This window comes from Trifolium pratense, linkage group LG1 (genome assembly GCF_020283565.1).
Source record: "Trifolium pratense cultivar HEN17-A07 linkage group LG1, ARS_RC_1.1, whole genome shotgun sequence".
NCBI classification, from domain to species: domain Eukaryota; kingdom Viridiplantae; phylum Streptophyta; class Magnoliopsida; order Fabales; family Fabaceae; genus Trifolium; species Trifolium pratense.
Window position 1 is genome coordinate 3966357 of NC_060059.1, and position 10899 is coordinate 3977255.

The following is a 10899-nucleotide window of genomic DNA, read 5'->3' on the forward strand; positions in this document are numbered from 1 at the left end:
ATAGACTTAAAGACAATAATAGATCAAGTAGAAGAGAAGTATAAATATATATTTTGTACTTCTTTCGTCAATATATTATAAGTTTGTAAAATATAACATTTATCGCCTATACCAAAGATGGCCAAAAATAATAAAGCGAAGAGTATACGAGATTGAGTGAGACAGAGAGCGAAGGAAAAAAAATCGATTTGCATCTTAATGGTTGTTCGGTGGGTTTCGGTTACTAAGAGATAGAACTTTCAAGACTCGCCCCTGCCCGTATGCAACCATTCATGCCCAAATTTTTTTTTTGCAATTGTTGACCCGAGATCCGACCCACACATGACCGGATGCTTTAATGTGTTGTTGGTTATATCGGTTCTGAGTCAGGTCGCGGATCCCTGCTCTACCCTAAATGTGAGGACAAATATGACAACCTCAATATTGATGGTTTATGGAATAACAACCTGAATGCCATTATTTGCATTAAAAGTTAATCATTTCGATGTCGATCATTACAAAAACTGTAAAAGTCTCATAAGTGTACGTCAAATGGTAACTATCAAAGACATTATTGGATTCACCGACATTCAAATTTTAAATTTTACATTTCTCCACATTTAAATGTGTAAATCTAACCACTAAACTATTAAAAAAAAAGTCCAGACAATCTGACTAGTTGTCTGAGATAAGATTAGGGAAAGAGAGTGACATATAGGGGAAGGGAGGGTGATCCGAACGCAATGTCTTGCGGCGTGGGGAACAGCTGGAAAGAGAAATATAAAAATCACGCGCTACGTCGTCGTATAGCAACACAAAAAAGAGAGTGCAAGAACGCGTGAGGAGACAAAAATTCAACAAAGAACCAAAAAAACACAACTCAGGACGCGCCATGAATACAGAGGTAGAATGCAGCGAGTGAACCAAGCGAGTTGAGTTTCAGTTCAATTCAGTTTCTCTCCGATCCCAATCCAATCCCATAATTCAATTTTTCATTTTCCCCCAATTTTTCAAAACCCTAGCTTTCTCACTCGCGTTTTTCCCCCACTCGCGGATCCACTTCACATTTTTCATACTCGCAGTTTCTGATCTGTACCCGCTTTTTAAGGTTTTCTTCTTTCTCCCTCTTCCATTTCTTATTCTTCTTCTTCACAAAGAAAAAATATGCTTATTTATTGTTTGTGAAAATGCTGAGAATGTTAATTTATTAGCTAAAACACTATGTTGGTGTTGTAATTCTATTGACCTTGAAGATAATTGTAGCATAAAGTTTTTAAATTTGCTGAAAAAAATAAATACTTGTAGTCTAAGAAAGGGAAAACATTACCGAAGCTCGCATTTTTTACGTGCACGAGCTTCAGTAAATGGTGAATTGTGAATGTTGAGCTGGGTGGATATATTGTTCTTCTCTGCTAAGTGTTGACTGTCAAACATTGTCCATCATTGTTGTTGTGTTAACTGTTCAACAAGTTTCTGAATGTAGTTTTATCCTCAGCTGCTACTGCTTCATTGAGCTAATTTATGGGGTGGTATCTTTGATAGGACTGAAACTGTAAAGGTTGATATGGAAATGGTGATCTTTGGATTTACTGTTATAGTGGGTCTCGTTTAGATGATTGGTTGTTTGATAGCGGTTTAAGGTTGTTTATACTTTGCATGATTAACCTGTTTCAACAACTTTGTTTACTGTTTTTTTTTTTTAAAATTCTTGCTGGTTGGGATGCCCAAGTTTTGAAACAATTAGAACTATCTTTCTTAATAATGAAAATCATGTCTTGAATTGGGGGCAAGATTTTATATGTTAACATTTTTTTATTTGCAAGCTGTGCACTTTTTTTTCTCATTTTTTTTCTTTCCCTAGGTATCATTGTATGTTTTATATTTGAATGACTAGAGTTTGGTCATTTTGCTTATTAGAAATTTTGCTTTGCTATATTTTACAGTTGGTTGTGGTTGCAGTCCGGCTACAATTTCGATAATTTCGATTGTGGAAGTTACTCGGAATGGAATGATGGTAGTGTAGTGAGTGGAGGATACCCGGGATGGAATGATTTTGATGATAGTGTAGTGAGTGGAGGATACCCAGGATGGAATGATATTGATGATTGTGTAGTGAGTGGGGGATACCCGGGATGGAATGATGATAGTGCAGTGAGTGGAAGTATGGGTGACACTGTCCATGAAGAGCATCACACAGCTAGTGCACCTGTTGCTTCTCCTAAGAGGGACATAGCTTTGTTTGAAGGGGACAAAGATTTTGAGCCACCCAATGGCATTGAATTTGAATCTCATGAAGCGGCATATACATTTTATCAAGAATATGCCAAATCTATGGGATTCACTACTTCAATTAAAAACAGCAGACGATCAAAGAAGACAAAAGAATTCATTGATGCCAAATTTGCATGCTCTAGGTATGGAGTTACACCTGAGTCTGATAGTGGTAGCAGTCGAAGACCAAGTGTAAAGAAGACAGATTGCAAAGCTTGCATGCATGTGAAGAAAAAGCCGGATGGAAAGTGGACCATTCATGAATTTATAAAGGATCACAATCATGAACTTTTACCAGCTTTGGCATATCATTTTCGGATTCATAGAAATGTGAAGTTAGCTGAAAAGAATAATATTGATATCTTGCATGCCGTTAGTGAACGCACAAGAAAGATGTATGTTGAAATGTCAAGACAATCTGGTGGCTGTCAAAACATTGGGTCTATTGTGGGTGATATGAATTATCAGTTTGACAGAGGCCAGTTTCTGGCTTTGGATGAGGGAGATGCGCAAGTTATTCTGGAGTACTTCAAGCACATTCAAAAGGATAATCCCAACTTCTTCTATTCTATAGATTTAAACGATGAACAACGTTTAAGAAATCTATTTTGGATTGATTCAAAAAGCATTGATGATTATCTCAGCTTCAATGATGCAGTTTCATTTGATACTACCTACATAAAAAGCAATGAAAAGTTGCCTTTTGCTCCTTTTATTGGAGTGAACCATCACTCTCAACCTATATTGCTTGGATGTGCATTGATTGCAGATGAAACTAAGCCAACTTTTGTTTGGTTACTGAAGACATGGCTTAGAGCGATGAGAGGGAAAGCTCCCAAAGTTATAGTCACTGATCAAGACAAAGCCTTGAAGGAAGCAATTGAAGAAGTATTCCCAAACGTACGGCATTGCTTTTCTCTTTGGCACATATTGGAAAAGATACCTGAAAATCTGTCTTTTGTGATAAAACAGTATAAGAACTTCTTGCCGAAGTTCAACAATTGCATTTTTAAGTCGTGGACAGATGAACAGTTTGACTTGAGCTGGTGGGAAATGGTGACTATATTTGAACTCCATGATGATGTATGGTTTCATTCATTGTATGAAGACCGGAAAAAGTGGGTACCAACATACATGGGGGATGTCTTTTTAGCTGGAATGTCCACACCTCAACGTTCCGAAAGTATGAACTCTTTCTTTGACAAATATATTCATAAGAAAATCACCTTTAAAGAGTTTGTGAAACAATATGGGTTAATTCTTCAGAATAGGTATGACGAGGAAGCCATTGCAGATTTTGATACATTGCACAAACAGCCTGCACTTAAATCTCCTTCACCTTGGGAAAAACAAATGTCAACAGTTTACACACATGCAATATTTAAGAAATTCCAAGTTGAAGTGTTGGGTGTAGCTGGTTGTCAATCTAGGATAGAGGTTGGAGATGGAACTGTTGCGAAATTTATAGTTCAAGATTATGAGAAGGATGAAGAATTTTTGGTAACTTGGAATGAGTTGAGCTCAGAGGTCACTTGCTTCTGTCGATTGTTTGAATATAAAGGTTTCCTTTGCAGACATGCATTGAGTGTTCTCCAACGTTGTGGTTGTTCCAGTGTTCCATCTCAATATATCAAGAAGAGGTGGACCAAAGATGCCAAAATTAGGGAACCCATCATAACAGATAGTACAAGAAGGGTACAAACTAGGGCTCAACGTTATAATGATTTGTGCAAACGAGCTATTGAGTTGAGTGAAGAAGGATCATTATCTGAAGAGAGTTACAATGTTGCTATCCGTACACTTGTCAGTTGCCTGAAGAACTGTGTACTTGTAAATAACTCTAACGACAATGGCGCAGAAGCTGGCAACAATGGTTACAGTCTTCGTGAAGCAGAAGAAAGTCAGTGTACCCTTGCTTTGAAACCAAGTAAGAAGAGGAACACAACCAGGAAAAGAAAGGTCAGTTCTAAGTAATGTGGTTCTTCTTCTTATGTGTGAAGTTATTTTGGCTTTCTACCATTTAAAAGATCAGGAAATTGATTTGAGAATCACTTTATAGATGCAACAAGAGCAGAATCCTGTACTTGTCGATGCTCAAGATAGCCTACAACAAATGGTTTGTGTTTTCTCTGTTTCATTCATGATCTATTTTAGATTATACAGATAAGCATCTATAGCACGTGCTTCCTGTAACACTGCTTTCATTCTTTTAGGATAATCTTACCTCGGATGCAATGAACCTTACTGGATATTATGGTACTCAGCAGAATGTGCAAGGACTGGTAAATTTACTTGTTAACCAACAGATGATTACAGCTGTTCTGTATTTTAAGAAGTCAATGTAATGCTTAATTAATAATTTGATTTTTGTAGCATGTACAGTTGAACTTAATGGAGCCACCTCAGGATGGTTACTATGTTAATCAGCAGAGCATGCAAGGCCTCGTAAGTTGCCCGCTTGTCCTAATCATGATTATAATATTTTGCTACAATTGTATTATATAATTATATAGGAATAGGATTGTCAATTGATTTTTTGTATCCTTGAAGGGTCCATTGAATTCTATGGGTCCGAGCCATGACGGATTTTTTGGAACACAACAAAGCATTCATGGGATGGTATAATACTTTCTTTCCTTTCCTGTGAAATTATTGGAAAGTTATATTACTTGATTACCATTAATATGATATGCTAACTCTGTTGGTTGATTCATGTAGGGAGGGCAATTGGAATATCGCCCAACAACCACTTTTGGATATAGCCTTCAGGTATGTTTGTTCATTCATTCATGGCATGTAACCATATACTACTATGCATTTGAACATGGAATAGAATAATTCGTGCTTGGTTTTTCGCCGCCTTTGACACATACCCTTAATTGTAGGATGAGCATGATCCACACTTTCACAGCAACAATTCAAGAAATACTTAGGATTTGTCTCTTCTCTGATATGATTAGTTTCCTCAGAAGCTATGTGGAGATTGAAAAGAGCATTGAAAGAACTTGGAAGTTCATTATCTTGACAACAGCTCATTTTCATATCCAGAAAGAACTTCTGAAGAAGTTTCTGTAAACTATATGTACCATTGAAGTTTACCTCATGTCTTTGTAATTGTTTAACCTTCCTGTATTTTACTTAGAAATTGCCCATTGTAATCTTTACACAGAAATTGCCCGTTTCTGATGGAGTGAACTTCTATATCGAACATGACCACATTTTGGGTCAGAAATCCAATTTCATCACTGTTCCGGATACCGATGTAGCTTGTTCAGCATTCAAAGCGTATGTACTATTATAGTATAGTACAAAAGTGCGTTTGATATGCAGGAAAAATAAGGTATTGGACAGAGTAACTCTTGTTAGTAGTGTTTGATTATAAATCGGAGAAATTCATAAATATATGAAATATTAGATTTACATGTCTCCCTGTTACTTACTTGCTTGCTGGTTATAGTTATTGATATCAGCAAAATCAAACAGCTTTCATATTAATATGGTTTCTGGTTTGGAGAGATTTCATATGGTGAAAGAGGGTGCTTATGTAAAGGAGCAAGCCATGAAATTGGATGCAAATCCTTAATGCATTACATAAAGGACGAAGGATGGACTCACCTGGTATATTCGAGTTTAATTTTTTGTGATAAAATAATTTATTGTTAGATTTTATTTATCTTTCGGCTTGTTAATGCATTACGTAAAGGATGAAGATGAACTCGACTAATATTGGAGTTTATTTTCTTTGTGATAAAATAATTTGTTGTTAGATTTTATTTATCTTTCAACTAAATACCCTAAACCGAGGATTTTTTTCTCTTGACATATTATAGGTAAAAATATTGGCACGAAATTGTAACAGATTTTGATATAAACTTCGGATTACTAGAAAGTCAAAACTATTTTTTTTACAAAGTATAAGTTTAAATTTACATAAATACATTTTTTCTGAAACACAATTTACATAAATACATTAAAATAAAGTCACATGAACTTAACTTAGTTGGCAGAGACATTGTATTATATATGGGGGGATTGAGGTTCGAACAGTGAAATTTTTAGCCACTAGACTACTTAACAAAAAAAATAAAAAAAAATAATTGCAATTGTATTAATAATAATGATAATAAAAGAAAATGAAAATAGTAGAATTCATATACACTATCATCGGTATAAAATATTTTTAAACAGTGTCTCGTGACCTTAGTTCAGTTGGCAGAGAGCCAGAGATATTGTATTATATATGTTGGAGGCCGGAGTTCGAACTCCGGTCATCCCACTTATCCATCTTAAAGTGTATTTTTTAGCAATAATTTGAACGGTAAAAAAATATATTTTTGAACGGTAAAATAAATCACATCAATAATTTGTACAGCTCAAAAAATAAAAAATAATTATAATTAAATTTTTATAAATAAAAATAAATATAATTAAATAGCCGTTGTCTGAATATATAATGCAACGGGCTTAGTCAAAAAATATAATGTAACGGCTAGTTTTCGAATTCTCATTTCGTCAAATATTCATTCAACAGCCAAAGGTTGTAGTTGCTCGTGTCTTCGTTAAATCCATCATTCTCTTCCTTCTCAAAATCCATTATTATTATTTCAGTGATTTCAGAACTAATCAAAATTTTCAGTTATGGATGATGTTGCGTGCAATTCTCCGTCAACAAATCACTCCTCCGATGCCGCCGATGCTCCTCCCCTTTCTCATTCTCCCACCTCTTCCATCAGATCCAAGATCGCAAAGGTAATCCTTCCGTTCCACAATTTTTTATAATTTTTTTTGTAATCCTTTGTTTACTGATTCAAAACCCTAATTTCACGAGTCTCGATTCACGATTGTTAAGTGAATTCAGAAATGGATGCTATTCTAAATGACCTAAAAATTTAGTTCCTTAAGTATATGATGAACATATGTCATGTGTGTATTTGTCCCTAACATCGATTAAGTTGATGAATTTCATATGCTTTATTAGAGATTATTATTGAGAGATTATTGATAGTTTATGGACTAAATTGTTTGACTCAATGGATAACAAATTTGAGTTTGTTTTATTGAATGGTGTAGAATAAATCGACAAAGGAATTAGGACAATCTACATCAGGTGCTCTTAACAAGATAGCGTCACAAATAAGGAAACCTCCTCGCCGTAAAACTTCTCCGGTCAACTGGTTTCCACGCAAAAAAGTGGATTCCTTCTTGGAGAGGAAAATTAAGATGCTTCAGGTTTAGTCATAAACTGTTCATTTTCTCTACTTGTAGTTGGTATATTATTACTTCTGATTTCTGAATTTTCAAATGGCAACACATTTGTCCTATTTAGGAGGTAGATGGAATGAATTTGACACTTGATCAGACTCTAGGCAATTCTAACCCGCATTATTCAAGAGTATTGAGAGAGAAAATGGCAGCTAGAGAAGCGGCACACAAAGCAATGGAGGCTCGAAGAGCTGCTTTGGTGGAGGCATCTTGGTGCCGAATTTTGCGTGCTGCGAGGTAAAGCTTTGTGCAATAAAATATGCCGGAAATTAGCAGCAGTTTACATAGAAGTGAAAATGTTTTACAAATCTTTTAAAACAGGAACAATTGAAAGTTATGTGACAATTTTGTAATTAGAAGTGAAAACTGATAATATTCTCTCAAAGCAGTGGCTTCTGATTTGTATATTGGATTTTATTATTTCTTATTTTATTCTATTGGTGTTTTCAGGATTCCTAGTGATGATGCAGAAGCTCAACTCTTGAAGGCAGAAAAAAGTGCAACTGAAGCTTTTGAGGCAGCTGAGGCTATGGGCGTTATCATGTTTGACTTGCCAGATTGTCCAAAGAAGCATGGTCAAATAGAGACACCCTCTATTAATGAAGGATCGTCTACTCATACATTTACTGCATCTTTTGAAACTGCCTTTGATGTAGACAAAGAAGTAGCTGCGGCTGTCAAAACTGCATTTACCAGGCTTGCAACACGCCCTTCATTTAGTAAAGATGAATTCAAAGAACTGTTGAAAAAAATTAGTGAACATCCAGATACTGATGAAAGTCATCAGGACTTAACTGAGCTCTCTACAGAGTATGAATCTGAGTCTGAGTCTGGGTCCGAGTTAGATCCAGTGTCCCAAAAAAGTGGATTCAAGTCCGATGACTTGGATTCCAATATATCATTTCCAGGGATTATTCAGAGGAAAAGTAGGAAAAGACAGTCTCTTGAAAATAGAATAAAACTTGTGGATATGATGATTGGGAGGTTAAAATGTTTGAAAGAAGATGAACTTTCTTCTCTTGCCACTATAGTTGCAACTTATGGTTTAAATGCTGCCTTGGCTGAAGTGCAGAATACCAAACAGCTCAATCCAGCAATTAATTTTCCAGCAAGAAGAATGTCGTCTTTGGTATTGCGAAAGTCAGCCTTGGATGGAACATCGAAAAAGGACCAAGTTGAGCCAGAATTACCAAGCCTGGATAAATTTTTAGTTAAGCACATGACAAGACTTGAAAGAGAGGTTAGTGAAGCCAAGAAAAACCATAGGAATGAAACAAAATTAGGTAAGGATAGCTATTGTAAGTCTGTTGATGGAACTCCATCGGAGTCCATACCTGATTTGGGAAGTATTCTAGTGAAGAATTATTCAAAATTAGAGAAAGACATCAAGGAGGCAAAAGTTAAGTCAGGAAAGGAAATGCTAGGAGCATCCAGTGGCGTGCCTAGAGGTCAAAAGGATCACACAGAAGTACCAGGCTTAGAAAAGGTCTTAGTGAAACATGTCTCAAGACTAGAAAAGGAAGTTCAAGAAGCCAAAAAGCGAGCAATCAAAGAGAACACAGGTTTGAGCTCAACTTTTTATTCTGATGAAGCATTAGACAGGAAAGAGAACATAAATTTGAACATGATAGAGGAAAACAAAGATGGGTTGGAGAAGATTTTGGTCAAGCCAGTGCACCGATTGGAAAGAGAGAAGTTGCAGGCCTTATCGCAGGGAAGTCGGGTCGAAAATTACAGACAAAGAAAGAATCATGGAGTAACCAGTGCTGCGGATTGTGAGAGCTTGGACAAAGTTTTGGTTAAGCGCGTATCTAGACTGGAGAAGGAGAAAATAAAGATCAATTCAGGGGAAGAATGGGGCGAAGTTAAGAAAAGTAACCGAAACAACCATTTGGAGACAAATGAAGAAGGTGGTGGTGGCCTGGATCAAGTTTTGGTTAAACATAAATCCAGACTTGAGAGAGAAAAGATGGCTGCTTCTGCTCAACCGGAAGAGAACCCAATTAGTTATTCTGTGGCTCGCCGCAAGGCAAGGGAGAGAGAGTTGCAAGAAGCTTGGGGAGGACTGAGCTTAGGAAACTCCATTAAGCCTAGTGTCTCTAAGCTTGAACAAGACAAGGTTAGTTTAGTGTTATTTGACACTTTGGATTCTTACTCTCCTTCTCATTTTAACGTTTTTCTTCCTTTCCTTTTTCTGATTCAAACGACAATTGCTAAAAGTCGTCATCTACTATGTGCTATTTACCTGGTTTTCTTTTATGTAGGCTGCCTGGATTAAAGCTGAAGCTGAGGAAAGGAAGCAAGCAATGGAAGCAATATGATATAGTCAATTGTTTTTTCCCTGATATGGAAGATGGAATTATTGATATTCAATATTTGTTGATTGCTTTGTTAGCATGTTGAAGCTCTCTATAAATAATGGAGATAATAAAATCAAAGTATATACAATTTTGAGTAGTCCTATTATTGTTTTCCTTTATCCATTATAGATTTATATATGTTGGCCAGCTATAATTGTTGCAAAGGTATGGTTCTGGATCACATGTTACGTTAACCTTTAGGCAATCAAATCAAGGTCAAATTTATGGTGCACAAGTGAGACAAATCTTGTACCATGCACAACTGCAAAGACTTGTTTTCACCATTAGATCAATATGTCACATAACATCTCATTAGATCCAATGATGAGAGATTGAGAGTTATTGATCTAATGATAAAAACAAACTTGCACATAGTACAAGACTTGTCTTATTTATGCATATAAGCGCCTCAAGTCAGAGGTTTGATGAATTTGGAGTGGTCATATTTCCTCTCATAGTGTATGGCTTTTATTTAAAAAAATGAACAGATGGATGAAGCCCACTGTAGAGTAAACAGGATTGGGAGTGCAGGTGTAGTATGGCAGTGTTTAAGTTGTTATTTGTACTATAAATGCATCATGTAACAAAGTTTTATTTTTAACATGATTCATATGACAGCGTTGTAATCTTAATTCCGATTCTGTATAATACAATAAGACGGTCGCAGTGCTCTTGGGGATGCATCGAATGCAGAATTTGCCAAACTTTGTTACAAATTATTTTCTCGTTATTTATTTTAGTCTTTTATTAGATTCTGTTGAATTACACAGCAATATGTTACCTTGTTTGATAAAAAATAAGTTTGAAGGTAAGAAGCAAACTTTGAATCCACTTACGTGAAAAGTAAGCGTAAAATGAAAAACTTAATTTAATTTATTTTAACAAATTCATAATTTGTTTGATGCATCATCTACAATATTCATCTTTGATTTGATAATCAACTCATATTATTCATTTTATATTCTAAAATCATTGCTCATTTTATGGGGGAGAAGTCTTTTCTATTGTAAATTTGTAATATGTCTTT

At 35.6% G+C, this 10899-nt stretch overlaps 2 protein-coding genes across 3 annotated transcripts; both read left to right on the forward strand.

The window, feature by feature from the left end:
• Positions 1-660: 660 nt before the first annotated feature.
• On the forward strand, positions 661-5606 carry LOC123903069 (protein FAR-RED IMPAIRED RESPONSE 1). Of its 2 annotated transcripts, none has more exons than XM_045952942.1 (8): positions 661-1087; positions 1923-4209; positions 4310-4366; positions 4464-4532; positions 4624-4695; positions 4801-4869; positions 4969-5019; positions 5136-5606. In XM_045952942.1, the coding sequence occupies exons 2-8, from the start codon at positions 2143-2145 to the stop codon at positions 5181-5183; spliced, it is 2433 nt and encodes an 810-aa protein (XP_045808898.1). In that variant the 5' UTR covers positions 661-1087; positions 1923-2142; the 3' UTR covers positions 5184-5606. The 2 variants fall into 2 exon arrangements, with proteins under 2 accessions (XP_045808898.1, XP_045808899.1); XM_045952943.1 differs by having other exon boundaries at positions 670-1087; positions 4633-4695; positions 5136-5507.
• Positions 5607-5689: 83 nt separating this feature from the next.
• On the forward strand, positions 5690-10475 carry LOC123903070. The gene is made up of 6 exons (XM_045952944.1): positions 5690-5868; positions 6887-6999; positions 7321-7479; positions 7577-7749; positions 7963-9631; positions 9777-10475. The coding sequence occupies exons 1-6, from the start codon at positions 5820-5822 to the stop codon at positions 9831-9833; spliced, it is 2220 nt and encodes a 739-aa protein (XP_045808900.1). The 5' UTR covers positions 5690-5819; the 3' UTR covers positions 9834-10475.
• The last annotated feature ends 424 nt before the right edge of the window (positions 10476-10899 follow it).